This window comes from Enhydra lutris, unplaced genomic scaffold (genome assembly GCF_002288905.1).
Source record: "Enhydra lutris kenyoni isolate GAN:26980312 unplaced genomic scaffold, ASM228890v2 scaffoldscaffold41, whole genome shotgun sequence".
Lineage (NCBI taxonomy): Eukaryota > Metazoa > Chordata > Mammalia > Carnivora > Mustelidae > Enhydra > Enhydra lutris.
The window spans coordinates 7,560,999-7,583,667 of NW_019154125.1; the positions used below are offsets into that span (position 1 = coordinate 7,560,999).

The following is a 22,669-nucleotide window of genomic DNA, read 5'->3' on the forward strand; positions in this document are numbered from 1 at the left end:
CTTTACTCCTTTGCCCATTTGAAGTTCCTGTGATTATTTTTTGCTAGCTCTTTGGGAGAAATGGGTTATTTTTTTTTAATTATGAAAACGTTATTTCAGTAAATGTAATTTAATTAAAATGAGAATTTCTGCCAACTGTTTTAAATAAATACAGTATTCTTTTGCTGGTATGAAAGGAGTTACTATTTGCTGTCTCATTTCCTCGCTAATATGCTGGCGTGTTTCGCTTGAACCTGAGCTTGTGGAAGTGTATTCTTAACCAAAGCGGTTCCTTTTTCATGTAAGTAGGTTAAATGTGAATTGGGCAGCCTCAGGGTGCTTTTTTTGTTCACTTTTAAAAAGCCCCCTCAAGAGGGCCCCTTTTGGAAACCTAGAATCATATGTTTGGAAGATTGATCCAAATTAACATTAGAATGGTCCTTTTATTTTAAAAAATTATACAGACTATCTAAAATATGCTAAACTGACGTAGATTGAAATAAAACTGAATAGGGGAAGTAAGATTTCTTGTTTTATTCTACCTTTGCAGTGAAAGAACTGAAATCAGAGAAAAAAAAATGTCGAGTCTGTTAAGGTACAATTTCTGCCCCAAAATACAGGAGGAAATGTATTTGCACAAAAGGTCCAAATTAATGTCATTCATTTTCCTGTGACTTCATATGTCCTAGAATGGTGCACGCAGATCAAGAGTTTATATATATTTTGACTTCTGAGAAGCTTGTTTATTTATTTTTAAAGAAATATTACATTAATAAATTCCTAGAATTGCATTTTTAAATCATCTTGTTGATAGAAATGCTGGCACTCAGTGAAGTATATTCATGTGTCTTCTCTTTTGTAAATTGCATAGTGATTTTTTTTTCCAGACAATGCAAACATTTTAATTTGTTGGAAAAGACCGAACCATTAAATATCAGTAAAATTGCTTAAACTGATTTTTTTAAAAAAATATGTGTGAAACCAGAGGACTACAAATTATGCGTTGGCTATCATTCAGGACTATACAATAACCCAGGTCCCTAAAGGTCTGAAAAGAATGACAGAGAAGCCATGATTTTCAGACATGTGCATTATATATGCTAATAGCTTTGCAGTGAGAAAGGTTTACATCCTGGTAATAGAGGAAACATTCATTTTTAGCATTTCAGACCATGGGGAACATTGTAATTACAACAGGCACTAATATCTGTCTCCTCCATCCTTGCTTTCACCGGTCCCCTTCCAAGCCCTTGAATAATCCCAGTGGAATTAGTCAAAGGACTTTAAACCTATGTCATTTCAAAAGTCTTTTATTCTCTCTTTCGTACAACATTGGCCCTCAAGGAATGGAGAGCATAGCTCAGGTATACAGATCATCCCCGCAAAAAAAAAAAAAAAAAAAAAAAAAAAAAAATCAAGCATGTTTTTCTTTACTTAAATATGTCTGTAGACATTTCCATTCATGTGACGTACAAACATGATTTTCAGAAGCACGAAACTGGACTACACTTTATAGTTGAGATTAAGTCTAAAAGCTGTGCTCTCTGTAAAACTCCATGTCCTTCATCAAGCAATCCCACCATTACCTAGAATAGTCTGGTTAATGTTCAATCTTTTGGAACGAAATAAACTTGCAAATTTTTTTTTGCCGGATGAAAAAGGTAAAAACAAGCAGTTATCAGCGCTTGACCTGTAGTGTTTGAGCTTTGCCTCGTTTACCTGCAAGATTCCGTTAGCAAGCAAATCCCCCTTTTTAGCCCACATCAGAGGTAGTGTTAAGAATCCCAATGTTTGATGAAGATCCTCACATTCTTAAATCTTAATTTTTGAGTAGTTCTGTTGAGAGGTGTATAGGCTTTCAGTAGCTAACACCATATCATTTATATGAACTAAAAATGTGCCTTTTAAGGCCCCCCAAAATGGCTTTTCTGAAGAATTTTTACAAACTGACCCTTGCTCAAAGCAGGCAAAAATAATAATGTAGAATGAATTCAAAAACTTTTTTCCCCATCTACTATGAAGGAGTTGTATGGTTTTATTTCCTTGTTAAAGGTATTAAATGAAATCATTTAGAGACCTTAACCTGTGTTATCAGGAATAAAGCTGGTATCACAATAGACTTAAAGCTGGATGATAGATCAGATTTCCTTTCGTTCAATAATTGTTTTAAAAGATTTATTTATTTGACAGACAGAGATCACAGAGAGACCAATGTGGGGCTCGATCCCAGGACCCTGGGATCACGACCTGAGCGGAAGGCAGAGGCTTTAACCCACTGAGCCACCCAGACGCCCCCTTTGGTTCAATAATTCTCTCTTGTCTCTTTCTTCTCTCTTTCTCTCTCTCTCTCTCTCAAACACACACACACACACACGCCTACACACACACACACACACAAACACACACACACCCTCTGTCTCTTGCAAATAGCTGTCACGGACTACGTGGTTGAGGAAACCAGAAGGCATACAGAAGGACTGAACTTCACTACTAGAAAGTAAAGGTTTGAGGAATCCTATGATTGTTTCAGCCTCTGTCACTGGGCAGCAAACATAAAACAACAACACGTGCTCCTGAATTCCTATGTTTTTACATGAAGAAGATGACCTATTTGCAATATCCCTTTAAGCTGTGTACTTAGACCAGGTAGTAACCACCATCCTGGTGAGAGCCATTCTGGTAAAGCGTGCTGGTATAAAAGCTTTCAGTAGAAGCTGTCTCCTCCTTGACTCCCATGCTGCCTCTGAACTCAATGCATATTTCATCGTCTAGTCAAATTTTCAGTATTTATGAAATTATTATGTTTTCTTGAGTAACGGCCCTGCTCCCCCTCATGCTGATTTGAGCTCTAAGAGCTAATTATTTGGACAGGTCCACCCCCACCCGTCTACCTGGAAGGATTGTATTCACTCTTTCAATCCCCTTTAAGAAGTTACCTGCCAGAAGGCTCCCCCAACCTCTGGGGACTTAAGACCTCCTTCCTTTCCCTGGCTACCACCCTCTCCCACCACCTGCTACTACCCTCTCCCCCCCACCTGCAGGACAGTACTTAGGACTCCCCTTTGTAGCTATTTGTCAATTTGTAAGTCTTATCTACTTGCCTTGAATTCTTAAAGCTGGACACACTTGCCCTATCCCTCCTCCGGTCCTCAGTGCTGGCAAGGTGGTTGGTGAGTGGTAAGTAGTCAATAAATATTTATGGAAAGGATGTGTGCTGGTGTGAGCGGAGACAGACAAAGTGAGAGACAAAGAGACAAAACGAGAGAGAGGAAGGAAAAGAGGGAGAGAAGGCAAATGAATGCTCCAGGAGGCATTGCTGTGAGGGTGATGGGTATTATTTCTGTTTTTTTGTTTGGTTGGTTTTTTTTAGCTCCTTCTAGTTTTCTACTTTACTTTAAGGTTTGGCTTTTAACACAAAACCCTCTCGTCGTGTTAAAAACCCTTTGGCGGCCTTTTCTGGGGTTGGAGGCCCACACAGTGGAGGCACCAAAATGCTGTACTGGGTTCCCAAATGCTTCTTCGAGTTGTGTTCAGTTTGGGAAAAGTGAATTGTCCTCTAAACTAGATTTTGAGTTCATAAAATCTGAATGAAAATAAATTAACAAAATTTGTAAAGTAATAATAAATTTTAAAAAACCACCTTTAAGTCTGAACCAGAGAAGGTTGCTGGAGAAGTGACACTAATTTGCCCTGCCATTGTCCTTCGGGACCCCCTGCCTGGGGCAGAAGGCTGCTTTCTGCTTTCCTCCAGCATGTGACGTCCAAAGGGACTTCATTTCCGACATTCTGGGTCTACTGGTAACTAGATCCCTTTATGTAAGAAAGCGTTACACGGTGTAGTTGACTAAAAGTAAAGGAATAGGTTTTACTCCGGGACTTAGCTATCCTCTTACCAGATCCCTGGCCACCAACTAGGAAATCGGTTATGTGTGTTGAAGGCCAAGTGGAAGTTTTACGAGTAGTGAGGGACTCTGGGGAAGGGGAAGAGAGGGGATTTTTGCCAGAGAAACATTTAGAAAATGTATTTAAAAATTGTGGTAGAGGAAATTACAGAAGACAGAGACCATCAAAGAGAGGAAATGCCAGGTAATTACTAAACCTTCAGTGCACGTTATCTTTTAGAGATACGAGGCTATATCTCTATTCTCAGAGGGTGAGATGATGGTTCACAGCATTGCTTTGCATCACATTTTTTTAAGTCATTGGATCATGATATTGTTTTGCTTTTTCTCTGATTGCATTTGTTGTTGATTATTCAGAAGCCAAAGTCTGGCCATTCATACCCCCTTGATCCAGTCATTGATGACGTATTTCGATCACATACACACTCCAACGCAGACTCGGTTTGCAATATTGAAAGAAAATCTGTTTTCATCTTCTGTTTTTTGCATTGTCTTGCAATCTGTCCTTTTTACTGTACGATCGCTTTGTAATCTCCTGTAATCCTTGCTGACTCATTTTTCAGTAAATCGAAGACGACAGAGCCTTATGGGTAGATTTTGAGTAGGGAGTGACAAAAGGGAAGGACATTCAGCATGAAAAGTTCCATTGTGTTTTTCAGTTAATTTTTTTTGCTCCCATGGTAGAGCTATTCCCCAGCTAGCTCCGGTTGGTGGGGAATGGTTTGCTCTCTCATCGTAAACAGAAAACATGAAGAGGACGGATCCACAAGGTACAGTTGGCCTTCATAAAGGATCAGTCAACATCCTACATCAGAAATAACAGCTGGTCCTTTATCCAGCCGTTAAGAGGTGGCAAGTCACAGTCCGTATCTATAGTCCTGGCTTCCTCATTTATAGCAAGGACCACAGTAGTATCTAATTTAGGATGTTGCTCAGAGAGCTTAATAGCATTACGTGCAAAGATGGCTTCAAAAAAAGTGACCGGCCCTCAGCGAAACTTTGCTATTATTATTATTGTCGAAAATGATAAAACCAAGAAGAAGGGAAGAGTCGGTTAAGAAAATCCATGGGTTGGGTTTGACTAACCCACAGGCAAAGACCTAGAGATACACTAGGATACACAATTTTGCCTTGACAAAACTCAATACTCTTATAAATTATTGTAGGAGTTGTGTTGCCCCTTGAAACAAAGCTGAATGAGAAGGTAATAAAACCTCGAGAAGATTGGAAATCACACAATTTTAGAGTTTAATCAAAGAATGAATACTTACTTTTATTTATCTCTAATTGTGGAAAAAATAACTGTGGTTGATCAAGGGAAAAAGATAAACAGATACTAAGCCAGTATCTATTTACTACCAAGATCTATTTTTTTTTTTTTTTAACCACCTAACATAAAGGGTGGAAACAAAAATTCAATCACTTCCCAACACTGTAATGTAAACTGTTTTCTAGATGTTCCCTACTCATTTCTGGCTACAACAATGAGAGTTCTTTTGAAACAATGCCACAAAGCAGCCCTAACTCTGTGCTCTCCCACACACTGCATGTAAGGGAAATCAAGAAGGGAACAAATTCACTATTTGCCAAGGTCAACTTTTCTGTTTTTCAAAGAGTAATGTGTTTTCCTTGACAAATAATATAATCCGTTCTGCATTGAAATTTGGGCCTCCTGATACAGAATTCCTTCTTGAATGATAATATAAACCCCTGCTCTCTAATTTGACAGTAGGCTACTGGGTGGACATGTCAGAAAAAATATCAGTATTCATTTGTTTGATGGAAATATATTTACTGCTAGTTCTTTTCTATTTCTTCTTTTCCACTCTGTATCTTTACTAACTAGGTATTACTCCTTCATAAAACTATTTATAAAACAACACAAGACTTCTTTTTACTTTTCCAACTGAATTGTTTTCACTTCATACCTGGAACGGGCTCTAGGGGGGCTCAACTGATCTTCCTCCGATGACCCTCAAAGATTGTTTCACCTTCTCAGACTTTTACAAGGGAAACCTGTATGTGAACGTACTTGATTTTATTTTAATTTTGGTGACATTGGGGAAGAGGAATAAGACGGTATCATGCTTTTGCAGTTCTCTTCTTTTCAGACTCTAGAAAACAATTGCTTATAGCAAAGTGTCTCTATGTCCCCTGGCTACCCTACCTATCTATTTAAATCACTACTACCTCTTCCACTCTACAAACTAAAATGCAAACAGCCCGGGCACCAGGCCAAGATACATTCAAATCCTCTTGCCTCGCATGTTCTAGAAAGGCCCAGCCTTCCCCTCGCCTTGCTCAGAAGTTGGTGGTCAAGGTGTGCTTCTTGAGCCAGACTGAAGACCTGAGCTGGGTGTCTGGGTGTCCTTCTTGATGTCCTGAGCTCTCTGTTAAATTTCTGTACTGGGAACCTCTGATCTTTTTAACTGACATTTTAAAAACAGCCTGTGTTTTGTTTTTTGCAAACTAACAACTCTGAGTATAAGAGACTCTTTCTAGATCGTGGTATTAGGGAAAGAGTTAAGGTGGGGAGCAGCACGAGGGACAGTGCCAACCCCTTTTTGGAGACTGAGAAGTGGGCTTTCTAACTCAGAACACTTGAGATTAAAGGATTAATGGTAGTGTTTTTGCATTTAGGGATGCTTATAGCTGGTGCATCAGCAGCTGGGGCTGTCACATGATTTGGGAAGGAGGCTGGCTTTCTTCCTAAACTCAGTATCTCCAAAAAGAAAAAGGGAGAAAGGATATTGTCAAGGTGCCTCCTTCCAGTGGGTCCAGCTCCCCTTCTGCATGGCCAAGTATGACTTCAGCCTCCTTGTGCAATTGATGCCTCCTGCTTCCCAAACCGAGGTCCCACTTGCTCACTCTGGGCCACACAAAGTGGCCTGTGTAGGGGCACCTGGGTGGCTCAGTCAGTTAAGTGTCTGCCTTCAGTTCAGGTCATAATCCCAGGGTCCTGGGATCAAGCCCCAGGTCTGGCTCCTCGCCCAGTGGGCAGCCTGCTTTTCTCTCCCCCCAGTCATGCTCTCTTCCTCTCTCTTTCTGTCAAATAAATAAATAAATAAAATCTTAAAAAAAAAAAAATGACCTATGTACGCCATTTTCATTCCCACTTCTGTATCATTTTAAGAACATAGTCCTGAATATTTTACTTAGTTCCTCCCCTGTAAAGCCAGTTTCTTTTCCAAACTCAGCTGTCCCAGAAAGCCACCATCATCGATCTAGGGGTGGTGAGCAGCTCTATCTTCTAGAAGCAATTCCATCCTGCTTTCTGTGGCTCCTGGGAATTCTGGTCCTTCTTATCAAATGATGTAGGTAGGTCTCAGCTCAAATGAGATGATATGTATGCTTAGGTGCTTACTTCGTTGTTTGTTTGCTTGTTTTTTTCCCCAAGTCTCCGAATAATATGTAAACCATTGTCTAAAGCTATGACTTTTAAAACAGGACTGAGATACTCATCTCACATCTATAGAGTATGATTCACGCCACCGCATAGCAGGGACTGACCTGACCGTGGTCCACATCCTAGGGTACCTTCTGGATGTTTCCAAATAGTATTAAACACAATTGTTATGCTGTCCAACCTTCAGGAATCAGGAGCGTTTGGAGTAGTGCCTGTTAGTGCTTAAAAAAATAATAATTTACTATAAAAATCACTGTTAAGAGAAAGGCATCTTCACAGACCTTGATGGTAAAGAATATAAGGTGCTCAAAACTTCGTAAAGTGTTCATGGTTTAAGTTTTTTGACGATCTTTTTCTAAGTACCTGATTATTAAAGGAATACATTTAACTTGTGGAAAATAAGGAAAATACGGCTCTAAAAATATGTGATTCCACTCCTCAACATGCATTTTCTTCTAGCATTTATATATGTAATATATAAATATGTCATTCAAATACAAGTTATATGTAGTCTGCATGGCGGGAGAGAGAGAGAGAGAGGGATAGCTTTGAGAGTGAACGGGAGAGGAAGGAAGAGAGGAGAGAATATAGTACTGATTCATATTCAGGAAGAGTAGGGTTGGAAGCACAGGTTTAGGACTGAGAGGATGTTGCTTTAGGCTTGTTATTTACTATCTTTAGGACTCCAATGTTTGTTGTGAGAATTAAGTGAGATACTATGAGGTAATTTTTATTGACTGTATCTGATGTCCCAGACATTGTTCTAAACATTTTCATGTAATAACTTTTTAAAATTTTCATGACAAACAGATGAAGTTTGGCCTTTCATTGTGTGTAACTCACACTTGTGTATGGCTTAGAGTAGCATCTCAGGAATATTAAATGCTAGCTATTTGTACATGAATTTCTTTTTTTACAAAACATAGATAGAGGGGCACCTGGGTGGCTCAGTCAGTTAAGAGTCCCAGGGTCCTGGGATCGAGCCCTGAGTCAGGCTCCCTGTTCACCAGGGAGTCTGCTTCTCCCTCTCCCTCTGCCTCTGCTCATGCTCTCTCTCTCTTTCTCTTGCTCACTCCCTCTCATATAAATAAATAAAATCTTTAAAAAATAAAATCAGTAAAAAAAAAGTAGATAGCTAGCGATAGGAAGTTTTACAACATACTTTTCATTTTGTGTTTAAACACTTTCTCTGAATGATATTTTTATTTAAATATAAATTTACTAGTTCATGCCTTCCAGTATAAATCAAAGGACGTTATTCATACGCTTTGTTCCAGGGATAAGATTCAAATTCTTGCATTAGTAAAGACTAGGACTAGTTTTTTGTATATTAGCGATTGTTCAGAATCAGGATACAGCTTTTGTAGACATTCTTCATGACCTTACCAACTCTTCCCAAGTGGCTGGCTGGTTAAAATGGAGAGATTTAACTTGTTGCAAAAACTCATTGCTTTTACCTTTGCCTAGCTGTTCCTCACATGTGACTAGAGTATGCACAGCTGGTTTATTAGAAACTTCCTAAACAGATGGAATGTAGCTTTCCAGTTAATCGAACATGGAGTGGCAATTTCTACATTGATGTGCATTTCTTTCCTGTAACGAATGACACATTGGGCAACAAACATTTTTTCTTGGCTTTCCATCAGATAAAATTTAGTTCTTTAATCAGAAAAGAGTACCCATGTTCGCACATCTTTTTTTTTTTTTTTTCTCCCACATCAGAAGTTGGGGTTGAGGATGATTATAACTGCAGGCCTAGGGACATTGTAAGGAACACCTAACAATTTTAGTCTTAAACATTTTCCCAAGGGGCCATCTTATCAGTTCATTGTAGTGGTATCCGTACAATTCTTGGGGCTCATGGTTTGGAAAAACTTTCAGTCAAAACCCTAAGAACTATTAATTTTTACGGGATGTTTAGCACAATGTTTTGATCTCTTTGGCAAAAGAAATATTTATGAACAGTGTTCTTTTATTTTTCTGTCCCCTGGCAGATACTTTAAGTAAAATTATTTTAGGACTTCTAAAGAGAAACTTAAACTTTTCTAATTTATTGCCAGTGTCTTTCCAGAATGGTGTCCAGAAGATGCTGTTTCTCATATCCCGAGATGTCTTTCCATGAAGTCTGGTTAAAGTTGCAGTTTGGGACAGACAGACAAAACTTGGAGATTAGATTAGTCCTGATAAAGGAAGCAAGTACTAGGAACGGAGACCCAGTTGTTGGTTTGGCCAATTTAGACTTTTAGAGAGAGTTTTTCGTTAGACCTCAAAAGGCCTAGTTCACTTTGAAATTATGTCCTCCCCCCCTTTTTTACTTTAAATATTGGATCTTCTAATGATTCGTTTTTGACTAAGGTGTGAGGAAGGGATCTAACGTTTTTCGCAAATGACCCCTTTAGCACGTATTCAATTTCCCATCTGTGGTGACATCGGTAAAGAAAAGTGGCCCTTTTCTTCGGGTTGGTTCATTGAGGCTCAAATTTCCTTGAGCCTATGTTGGCCACACTGGAGTCCTCAGTTCCTAGCCCTGGTGCCCTGGCCACAGCCTTTTTTGTTCCCTGAAACCCTGTGTAGACCAATGCAAACAGGTTAACCAGAGGGGCAGGAACTATTTGGACACTTGCTCGTCATTCACAAGCTCAGGCCTGAGAAAATGGCATGGTTGAGGGAAATCGGTAGAGAAAGCCTCTGGCTGAGTCATCAGCTCATCTGGTGCCTGCATGCTACTGTTGATCCAAGGGTAAGGCCCCTATTGGTTTACAGCTGTGCTTGTCCCCTGCCGCCTGTTTGCAGCTGATTTGAGCACAACTCCCCCTTGGAGATCACAGCAAGCCTGGTGTTGAAACAACTCTAGTAGTATACAAAGTAAATCAGCACACTGGTCATCACATCAGCTCAGTGGGCCTGTTGCAGTCTGAGAAATGTCCCAGGAAAACTGTAAGCTCTTGCAGTGAAACCAAATAGTTTCTTTTTTTTTTTTCCTTCACTGTCTCTGAGTTTGTGGTGGCCGGTAGTACATGGTAGGGAGTATCTGTAATTTATGAGACAGTGTATATGTAGAGGAATGTATTTGGTTTGTGGTGAGGAAACTTCCTTTTTCAAAATTATAACGGGCTAGTCTTTAATATAATTCTCAGAACAATGTTGGTTTTTTGTTTTGTTTTATTTCGTTTTATGTATTGCTGTTCCTGGAAAATTGCTAAACATATTTCTCTAACAATGTATTTGTCTCTGTCAAAGTTTTAGTATAAACCCCAAACCTTCCTTCCCTTTTAATTACTGAGTCCTGACAATTTTAAATTTCCCGATACATATCGTAGATATCATTTCCAGTGAACTCACATCTGTGAGTATAAATTGGCAGCATAAAGGTAAGCTGTTTCTGATCTCTGACATTTGGGAACATTGGATAAGGCTTTAAAATTGTCACATGGTTAAAAACGTTTTCTTGTTTTCTTTCTGCCAGAGGAAAGAGAGATCACACAGAGATCAGAACAATTCCTATATTCTAATGACTTCTGCACTCATGCCTATTCATGAGCTGTTTATAATAGAGTTAATTATAACTTCAATTATTTATGTCTGTTATGATATAAGCATTTGATTAATAATTAAAACAAACTGCTATTATGCTTACGTAGCTTTAAACTGCTGGAGAGTTTTGTTAGATCACTTTGGTCAATCATTTTCACACATTGAGTCATGAACACTGAATAGGACATTAACTTTCCAGTTAGTTCAAGTGGTTCAAATTAGTCCTAGACTCCAGATGCAAAGTTGGAAAATGTTCAGTAAAACAATGCACGATTTTTTGGAATATACATGCATATACATGTATATACACACACTTCTTTAAAACTGAGAAAACAATCTTCAGTTTATGTAAAATAGGCAATGGTCTTGCATCCTCTTGAATGACTATCATGCTAAGACAAGTGACATTAAAATAGAGAATCCTCTTTTAATTTTCTTTTTAAATAGAAATAGATTTCGGTATTTGAATATCTCCCGGTCAGTGGTAAGGCCCCAGTCCATAAGCGGTATCCATGTGTTCTCAATAGCACTTACACATTGATCCAAATTCCCTGGATTCCATAAGGGAAGCAGTGACTTTTGAGCAATAACTCTTCCCCTAAAGCCGTTTGAAATATATGACACTTAAAGAAAAATGGTATAAAAATGTCAGTACAGAACAGAACATGTTATAAAGACCACGTTTCTGGATATAAGACAACTGAATTATTAGTCTTATAAAAGGAATGAAACAACAGTCAAGATTATGTTTTATGTTTTTTCTAGTTGAGGCAGGACAATAAATTTCCCAGAAACACCTGCTGTGGCGCGGGAGGCCGGGCAGCAGAGGGGGATTGCTGCAGAATACGGCCATATGCAAGCCGTGTGTGCTGCTGATCTTTTCATGAGGGATTCAAAGTCCTTTTTGTTTTATGGACAATAACATTTTTTCATTATAACATTTTAAGAGATAGAAGGAAGGGATTTCTGCAGTTTGGGGGGTCAACGTTAGTGGGCACGCTGGTGTTTTTATTTGAATCCTGAATGGCGTGGTCAGTGAGAACCCGTTTGAGCATTAGGCAGAACTGTTGAACTGTTGACTGAAATGGTCATCACGAAGCCAAAAAGTGGTTGTGTTGATAGCGTGGATGATATCTCTTCATCCAAGAAATGTCAAAGGCATCCTCTGAAAGTAAGTCAGCATCCATTTCATTGTGTTTTGAATTTCAAAGAATTTTTACACCTATGTAAGTCTTGAACGATTTCTGACTATCTATTTCTAACTTCACTAAGCTCAGCTTTTGATCCTATATAATCGATAGGATAGTTTTTAAAAAAACAAAAAACTTTACTTTAGGGGTTCCTGGGTGGCTCAGTTGGTTAAGCCTCTGGCTTCGGCTCAGGTCATAATCCCAGGATCCTGTCTGGGATGGAGCCCCATGTTGGGCTCCACGCTTAGCAGGGAGTCTGGTCCTCCCTCTGCCTCTGCCCGCCCCCGCCCTTGTGTGCACGCACACGCTCCCTCTCTGTCTCAAATAAATAAAGTCTTTAATTTTTTAAAAAATTGATTTTAGAGCTTCTACATGACAGGCCTTTTTCTAAGAACTTGGCAAATATTAACTCATTTAATCCATGTAGCACCCTTGTGAGGTGTGTTATGAATATTCTGAGGAAGTCATGTTGTGTCAACACTGTGAAAAATATAGAATCAGAGTAAACTGAGGAACATAAATGTCAGGTAACTTGCACAGTGTCTCTCAGCTGGTGAGCAGCAGAACTGGGTTTCAGATTCAGGAGGACTATGTTACCTCCAGGAGAAGTATCACGGCATATATGCATATTCAACCCAAATGAGACCATTCCTGGTAGAGCCCCTGACAGGCTTCTGGTAAGTGGAAATTGGGATTTTTGTTGTAAGAAGAGTCAAAAAAATCCATGCTTGAATTCATTCTGAAAATTAAACTTCTGAATTACTGTTACTATATATATCATGTTAAGGGTTGGCTATTGCTTTAAAGTTCAGTAGAGAAGGTAAAGTCTTATTTTTTCTTTAAAATAAATAAGCAGGAATAATGTGATATATCTCTACATCACATGCAAAATTTGATTTTATTAAAATGATGTATTCCATAGTCTAGAATCTCACTGTATGCTTTGCAAATGCACTAAATATTCATCAGAAAATGACTCCAGTAAATTGCAAGTCGACATGTGAGGATCCACTGGTGGCATGATTATAAGTATAATTGCAAGAAAACATTTATACCTACAAAATAATACTGTAATGATACTTCCACGTATTTCCACTGCATATTTAAAATATAGCATCCTCTCATCTATACTAAAGTCTGTGACATCTCGAGATGATTCATCTTGCATTCAGATTTTTCACTCCAAATACTTTTCTTTATAGGTTTAATATTATGTCACATTACTATCCCCTCGTTTTATTTCTTCTTCACCTATAAACCCTTAATGAGGTAAATATTCGAAAGGAAAGACAAATTAGCAAAACAGGTTTTGGCAAACACACCTGCTAGTCATGAAACAGGTATGGGATTGTTCAGTTATCCTCCTGGTACTGACGCCCTAAATAGAGCTGACTGACTTCTCTGTTTAATTTTGCAATCCAGACAGACCTGACGTCGGTGTATGTAATGTTGGGGCTTAAATATCAATTCAACTTCTTCCATCACTCATATCACTTTATGACTTTGGTGAGAGATCTCCACATTCAATGTCCCACAGATACTTTTTGAAGCATCTGCTGGAAGCCCATAATACTTAACACAAGTTTTTGAAATTCAGGGTGGATTTTCCTGATTTATTTGCTAAGACTGAGGCCTCATAGAGACACCTGTGATTTTAAAGAAAAAGTGGTGCAATTAGCGGTAAATGAAGAGCAAATTGTGTTTGCTTTAAAGATATGTGCCCTATTCCTATCCTCAATATACTGCAACCTCTATAAGTATTTGAGATATCTGACATAATCCCCAAAGTTTTTGTGGATTTTTTGCTCCCTACTCGCTAGTTTCTTAAACCCATCTACTCTTCTCTCACACATCAGTTAAAGGAAACTCCATCCTAATTGGACAGTGGAAAATCTGTTTCTTTGCAAAAGGAACCACCCCTGTCTCAAGGTCTTTAGTGTAATACTCCCTACACGAAGGGGGGGTTTTGGTTTTTTTTTTTTGGTAGATTATATTATGCCATGTTGATGTCGAATGTTAAGGGTATACGATGCCATCAACAATGATTTTTTTCATTCTTAAAAAGTCACCTAAAATTATCCTGACTCTGCTGATAATTTTATGCCATAAACCAATAACCAATGTATGTATATATAGATATGTATAGATCTAGGTACATATATACATACACACACATATACATCTTAATCTTTGTATAACCAGTTTCTAGTACGGTGTGTCTCATATAATAATAGGCTTCCATAAATATTTGATGATGAGTGATTGATCTTTAAAGCAAAGAATGATTGAGTACGTTTATCAGGAGTAATGTGAAGATTTCCATATCGGTGAAATATTGTAAAATAGAACACACAGAATTCCACTGAACCCTTTCAGTTTTGTTCTCACAGATATTTCACGGCAAAAACAAAAACAATTCAAACTGTCAAAACAGAGGTATTAAAGATAAAAAAAATACTTCCCCTCCTCCAAATGTTAGGTGATGCAAATACAAAATCAAGAACGTCAACTTGAGCTTCTTGCCGGTTACACAGAGGGTTTGAACATATTCAGTTTTATTTTTTTTAATTAATGCAAGGGGGGCGTCTGGGTGGCTCAGTGGGTTAAAGCCTCTGCCTTCAGCTCAGGTCATGATCCCAGGGTCCTGGGATCGAACCCCACATTGGGCTCTGCTCAGTAGGGAGCCTGCTTCCTCCTCTCTCTCTGCCTGCCTCTCTGCCTACTTGTGATCTCTGTCTGTCAAATAAATAAATAAAATCTTTAAAAAAAAATTAATGCAAGGTATTAGGGTGAAGAGAGAGCATAGGCTTTTCCTCTTTATATTAGTACTTTAAAATCTACAGGAGAGTTAAATTAAACTAGTGTTAAGAATCGTAAAGATTATGTAAATTTGACTTAATTCAATAATCTGGTGGCTCCTTAAGTACAGGATCAAGGAAATAAACTGTTGAGAGGATGACATATACAGGTGTTTCACTTCCTGGTATATAATTTCTAGTATTTGTGTCCTTTTGTGCCGTGCATGAGACACTTTTACAAATGTGATGTTCATGCCTGGTATGGAGACTAACACCTAGCCTGACATTGTGAGTCCAAGTCCAAAGCCCCAGTCAACTCTGAGCTCTTGTTTTATTACATTTGCCCCTCTCTTGCATTAACTCTGACTATAGATCGACTTTAAAATTGGATAAAAGCTACAATAAACTGTCACAAAACACAAAATTCCAAGCTCTCCTGTATTTAGCACAAAGCTTAGTGGAGCACAGTGGTAGGAAATACACAAGATGATGGGTTTCTGCAAAGCCACCTCACTTGAAAAGAATTTGGGGATCAATACCAGGCTTATGAAACTGTTCATGTCAGGCATCCCCTGGTTGTGTTTTATTGCTTTTATTAGTGTGACTATATAATACAAGAACATATACTTCTTGGCTTTTAATTTTCAAAGCCTGTTTAGTATAGAAACCCCTACCACTCCACTCTGCTCGCTTCTTTGACTACGTTCCACAAGAGAGGAGAACTTTCTAAATACTCACATTTCAAACAGATTCACTTTCTTTTGGAAAACTATAAAGCACTCTGTGATCCACAGAAGTGGTTTAACTCAGGAGTTCATAAAGGTATCAGTAGCTAGCAGAAATGTTCTTCTACCTGAGTGTTTGAAAACCATTGTTTGACATCCTATTGAAATCTTTTTACAAGGGATTTAAAATAATTTATAGATTAGTTTCACCACACTGCTGTTTTCAGTCGGCTGAATAATTGCTTAGCTGTTGGTCTGCTTTGGTTATCTTACTCAGTGAAGGATTTTTTCCTCCTAAATCGAGCTTCTAATACTTAATACTTTGTTATAGTGTAGATATGATCATTAACACTTGGATTTAATCTCTATTAAAAAGTTGAAAAAGATAGTGAAGTTTCAGGTCTTTTTAGCCTAATAGGCTGATAAAAATGTATATTTTCTCTAGTTTATTTAGAAGAACAAGAGATAAAACTTGGAAGTCTTTGTTACCCATTGAAAAGGGGAACTCATTGATCAGCTACTTAATTGCCTTTGATTCTCTGAGTGACCACATAATTGCCAAGTGAAGCCTGAGTAACATTTGTTAGCAGCTGAGTGAGTAATTAACTGTTCTATGGTTCCTAAGTTGAAAGAGCAAACCGACTTACAATATGGATTTAAATACAGTTAAGATAATTAAAGCATGTATGTTCTCATATTACCAGTTGGGTGGTTTTTTTGTTTTTTTTGTTTTTTTTTTTTTGTCTTATTACCTGATCAAGTAATAACTAATAGATAAATTAATTTTCTTAATGCATCATTGAAAATGAGTGCATGGAATAGATTCCAAATTGGCTGAAAAGAACTTGTTACTAATTTTATGTCCTTGAACAAATTAAAACATTTTAAAATATGTTTTTATTTCCTTGAAGTGACTCTATTCCATATATTAACGTCTCTATTTCGCTCACACGTACTTATGTAAACATTAATAGTAGCATGTCACATCATATAAAAACAAATTCTTTTTAATAGAAGATGCTACTTAAATGTTTAAATGATGTCTCTAGGGGTAAGTATGCAATTGGTTCCATTTTTTTCCCCCTTTTTGGGCTCAATTCATTCATGAGAGCATAAAAAGTGAGGACAGTTCCAAGAAAGCTCCTTTCTTTGCCTTCTCTTTGAGCAAAGACATATTAATGTGAAGTCAGAAGATCAGAAATTTTGCTCTTCTATTTGTAAGTTCTATTTTTGGGGGGTGAGTTCCCCCACTTCCTGGTGTCTTAGTGTTTCATTAGTAAAACAGGAATATATCTACAGTGTTCAGATGATGAGCTTGCATGGAATTGACTGCGGTGTGGGCTCAGGAGGGTAACTGAAGGTACAGACAGGGAGTGATTGCTAAAGGGAGCCCAACAGATGGGTTAGTCCAGCTGCTTCCGGGTTATGGCTGCTGAGAACAGCCGAGAACAGTTTGCTAGTTACCGTTAGAACTGTAATCTGCCAGCATGGAAAGAGACGATCATGGGGCTGAAGAAGATGACTGCAAAAATGCAGGCTGACTTTGAGAACTCTTTGTTAATTGTGGTGAGTGTGGTGGGAGTGAGTATCTGTAATTGCAGCCTCTGGGACAATGTTCACTTGACCCTTGTAGACAGGAGGGAATAGAATTCATTTACTCTTAAGAAAACAGTGATTATTTTCTATAAGGATTTACTTCAGATTTTACCCTGAAGTTACATTGCTATCTATAATAACAATTAATGGCAGTTTGTAATTACATACTATTGACTCCATTTGTCTTCTGAGTATCATTCCAAATTGGGCTGTATTTGTAAAATCCATGAGACACCGTACAGCAAAAAACTCTATTAGACACAATATTCTCTCTTTATTCATAATTCAAAGATGGGAATTCTGAAGAAAGCATTGTCATTAAATTACTATACTTACTTTTCTGGTAATTGAATTAACAGCTTATCGTCATATCCTGTGATGCTTTGAAATTAGTTTAGATGGTATTTTTTTTAGACCCCTTCTTTCTTTAAAATTCTCCGAACTGTCTCTAGCGGTTTTGTTTGCAGTACAGTTCTCAGTTTTGTCCTAGGTTAATCGTGGAGTTTTTCAATCTAAACTAACCTGTTGTTAAAAGACTGCATTTAATTAATTTGCACGGTGAGTGCTTGGTGGTTTTGTTGCTACAGTGAGCAGAAATAGGCAAAAGCTGGAACCTCTTTCTTTCCTCTTTTTTTCCCCATGTGTATGTACATTTCTCCTCTGGCCTGGCCTGTGCCATGGGATAGGGAATTCTTATCGGTGAGTAGCCACAAAATACATCCTCTGCCACGTACAATTTAAAAAACATGACATTGAGGTGTGAACGATGACCCAGTTTGCTTCCACTGAGGGTTACAGTATTATTTTCCACCAAGAAGACTGTGTTTGTTCCTTCAGAGCCTCAATTCCTCCGTTTGTAAATTATGAACCTTTGCCAATCTTGGGCTTCATTAACACCTACATGATTATTTAGTTTTCTGAAATCGCAGCTTGCCTAATAAAACCCTCAGGATTGGAAGTGTTGAAGCAGTGCGGGCACTGGGAGAATTTGGCCATCTTGAAATAAATAATGAATAACAGGTGTTTTCAAAATCTTCATCTAATATTTAATTTATAAAAAGCTTCTACACTGCCATCAAGTCTTTGTTGAATAGCTAGAAGTTCTTCTATTGTACATATCATGAATGTCAAATGGCCTGGTATATGGCTAGGTCTCCATGAACACGAGATTTATGGTATTATTGTTGACATTGTTATTGTCAACTGGATGATTGAATGAAATCATGCAACATGGAGGATAAACATCATTACCGTAGCAAGTTTTTCTAACCGTTTTATTTTCCTAAGACTCAGTATTCACAGACCATATGTAGAAGCCTTTCAGCTCAGATAATGACAATTGCTGTTGGGCATAAGTTGAAATTCTAAGCAAGGGTGAGATGCACCAACTTCACCCAGAACACATTGAGTGATGTTGTTGGTAGTACAGCGATAGCTCTGTTTTACTTTTAACTTTTTGGTAAGATCTCTCTGGAGTCAAGGCCAAAAGAAGCCCTTTAAATATTTTGGCCTCATTTCATGATAGCCGCAGGTACTCTGCTGGCACATATTTTTTTGAGTCCTATAAAAGTCAGCTTCTACTAAATCCTGACTTAATCCTCTGCTAAGTTAGAAGAGCTCAGTGGTTGGTTTTGTTTTTGTTTTTGTTTTTGTTTTTGTTTTCCCAGGCAGGAGAGAGGTAGAATGGAGCAGCAGATCCCAGAGTTCTACTTATCTGATTTGGATGTTTTTTTGAGCGCTCATTGTGTCTTGCCTCCCATGGGAAAATCCGATCGGGACTCATTTTAACTTGAGCGACTGTTGGAAAAACCAAAAGCTCTCTACGATTCATAGTGACCTTGCTGTACCCTGCAGACTTAACTACTATGCATCTAGACTGTGTCATTATTCAAATAGCAACCATGAGTAGGAAATAGAATCCTGGCTATTAAACATCAAACATGATTCCTTTGCATTTGAGCAGCAGAATTATTTTTGCACCAGTTATAAGTCTTGCCTGTGAATTATTTAAAAAAATAAAATCTTGAGCTCTGAGGCATTTTTGAAAAATCTTTTTATTACCACCATCGCACAAACATAGAAAGGAACAGATGTGTACTATCAAAGGTGAAACTCTCTTTCATATTTTAGAAGAAACACGGTGCATTGGCTTCTAAATATAGCTCATTTAAATAATAACAGAAAAAATGCTATGTCTGCAGGTGATTAAGGAAGTAAAAATTAAGAAGAATCTGGTGAAAGGAGCAAAGAAGAATGTAGATAATTGAAAAGAGTATGAATCTGGATATGGAGAAAAAAAATTAGCCTGATTTTCACACACACAAAAGGCCGGAAAAGAATAAGAGTCCCATTATTTTATCATTTTAAGAAAATTCTGTGCAGAGGGCCTCCATTGTGTACACGAAAGCCAAATGTTTCCCATTTTTGCTTAAGGGATGATATATGCATGAGGTTAAAGAGACTGATGACCCAGGTTTCTAAGCCATTCCATTCTACAACTATTATTTAAAGTTAAAATGAATTTTTGAAAGCAACACAACATGTGACTAGCCAATTATTGATATATACTCTTCATGTGTTAGTTTTACATTTTATGCTTTTTTGTGTTTGATAGTCAGTATAAAAAAATTTTTTTCCCCTACAGATGGCAGTGAGCGACACCACTCATTCTTAAAACACGCACTCCAACTTCTATCCAGTCTTTATGCACGTGCGAGGAGGAAGCATGTTGTGTTTTAAAGGAGTCCTCATGTGGAATTCTAAGCCCTCTATTTTAATGTCACAAAAAGAGAACTACAGATATTTTTCATCATCCATTCTAAGTGAAAGGATATATACCCGGAGAAATAAGCTAATTTAGTTTAAATCATCAAAAAACTCTTTAAAAGGAAACTCTCTGAAACCCTGACGATGACATGTTATAAATATCTTGTTATGTCCCCCAGGGTTTTCGATGCACTGTCGCAGCCTGGGGAAATGTGGCCGGGGAGTGGGTGATATAGCCAGCAAGGGCCAGGTGGGAAATCGTGCTTTTGAAGGAGTGTACTGGTAGTGGCGAGTTACCACAGTCAACTTTCACCTCTGCCAAATGTGTGATTGGCTTAAGCTACTTATATTTTCAAATCTGTTAATTATTCACAGTTTTGGCAGAGCTGTTGTTTCACACAGTGTTGGTGGCTGTCATCCACCTTTTTTTTCTTTTTCTTTTTTTTTTTTTTTGATGAGTTCCATGAAAGGGAAATTGGAATAATTTTTTTTTTCCTTCTGAAGCTTTTAAATCATCCCACTATAGTTTTTCTGAATTTGAAGCGATTGTACAGTTTTGTTAGGGAATAGGTGCTAACCTCCCAGCATAACCATTCTGTGGTTTTAAAAAATTACACCAAAACTGGCTCAGGGACACAGCTATGCAAGGGGGGAATTGATGGGTTCCAAAAGAGAAAAAGGAACAGAAAAAAGGAAGAGTAGATTTTGTGGTTGCAAGACTTAGGGTTTAGGGGACCCCATGAGGTTCACTGTTGCTGAAAGGGAGGAAGTATCCATTCATAAGTCTTGGTCCCTTTCTACTGTATTTGGTATCATAATTTAAATGAATTCAGGGCTGAATGCCAGCATCAATCAGTTCCACATGTTTGATCAAATTTCCATTCTTGCCTACATAGTCCTTTCAAAAAGCTGACTTTAGTAGAGAGATGATAGAACTACTTCAGGAATACACATCAATTTACCATTCTTGGCTGGCGGAGGGTTGACTCCATGCACTCTATAATGAATAAAGTTGCAAGAATGCATAGATCCAAATAAGTGATAACCCCTTTAACACTACACAATCAATCCAAAAGTACTGTCATTGTTCGAAACATATTGGAAATGTCTCTTCTATAACTTTGTATGGAAGAAGAATTTATGAGCTAAGTTATATATAGCATGGATATGAAAATTAGCTTAATTATTTTGTTTACATTATTTTACAGGGTCATTCTAGCACCCAATAGACTACCCATTTTATTCATGAAGGCTAGCTCTGATTTTTTTTTTCCTCTACAGTTCATTATGAAAATCCATACGTATAGCCAAGTTGAAAGATTTTTTTAAAAAAGTTAGGCTCTACCCTAATGTTTTGCTACACAGCTGATTGATTTTTGGTAGTTTTCCCAAATTTAATTCACCCTAAAATAAAGTTTTCACACACACACACATACAAACACACGCAGAAGAAGGTATATAATTCCAAAACAGGAGTTTTGAGATAAAGATGGATCCAATTAGAATATCATCAAGATAACTGAAGTACCTTATTTTTTTTAAAGACTTTATTTATTTATTTGACAGACAGAGATCACAAGTAGGCAGAGAGGCAGGCAGAGAGAGAGGAGGAAGCAGGCTCCCTGCTGAGCAAAGAGCCCGATGCGGGGCTCGATGCGGGGCTTGATCCCAGGACCCTGGGATCATGACCTGAGCCGAAGGCAGAGGCTTTAACCCACTTAGCCACCCAGGCTCTCCACTGAAGTACTTTAAAAAGGAGTCATTAATATCTAAGTTTAATAAGTTCAGGTGTACTTGCTTAAAAATTAGTCATATTATTTTAGAGACACACCTCATTTATAACTTCAGCCATATCATAACTTTATTGTAAGAATAGGTCTAGACATCTACAAAGCACATGAAAGTACTAAAGCTACATAATAAAAACTAGGTATATGGGCTTGACAACAATAAAAAGATGAATTTATTTGTAACTGTTACATGATACTTTTGACTCCCCATACTTCCTATAGTAATAAAAATGTGGTGAGCTCCTATAGGGAAGTACTGTTTTTAGTTATTCTTCCCTTGTTACATCATGGATTAATATTTAAAGGTAGTATCCAACATAAACAGAGAATATTTATCTTAAAACTGGCTCTAAAGTTCTTTGATTCAACAAGCTCTGAAATACTATCAAATATTCATTTTGAAAGATGTTAATGTAGGTGTGAATGATAAGAAATGATATTTGGTTAATCAACTTCTGATCCTTGGCAGTAATATTGTGGGCTTCTTGACGTGTAAAAAAACACCCATAAATACCAAATTCCTATAATCCTGGATTTGCTGGGTTCCTAACCCTTTACCTTCACCATCAGAATCCTTTAATACTTGGACACGATTTGGATATTATTGGAAATCCCTTTGACATGTGCTCCCATCTGAAGGACACACGCTATGTGGAAATGAAAACAAGGGAGAATTTTTCTTTTGGTAACATCTGATCTGACAATGTGTTAAAAAATTCTGTGGGCACATTAATGCAAGCAACATTTACATAAATAGCTTGGAAGGGTTATAGATAAACAGATTAAGAGAAAATTTTAGAATTGTAAACATAGAAGAGACCTCAGAGAGACTATTCAGTTCAATCCCTCATATTTTACATGCGAGGTGATGACGGATTACTCAGTAAGGTCAACAGGTAGTGTTGATTTCATTGACTTGCCTAAATTCACTCATGTAATAAAAAGAAGAACCAAGACAAGAACATAAGACCCTTACCTTCCAC

At 37.8% G+C, this 22,669-nt stretch overlaps 1 protein-coding gene across 2 annotated transcripts in view; it reads left to right on the forward strand.

The window, feature by feature from the left end:
• LOC111155427 (thymocyte selection associated high mobility group box) overlaps positions 1–22,669 on the forward strand; it is a 299,729-nt gene that overhangs the window by 50,595 nt on the left and 226,465 nt on the right. Inside the window, exon 1 of one of the 2 annotated variants that reach the window (XM_022515582.1) lies at positions 16,781–17,100. The exons of the other annotated variant lie outside the window; for it this stretch is intronic. Within the exon in view, the coding sequence (XP_022371290.1) occupies positions 17,038–17,100 (63 nt within the window). The 5' untranslated portion in view covers positions 16,781–17,037. Of the gene's footprint in view, positions 1–16,780; positions 17,101–22,669 lie in introns of those variants that run through there. 2 annotated transcript variants of the gene reach the window in all.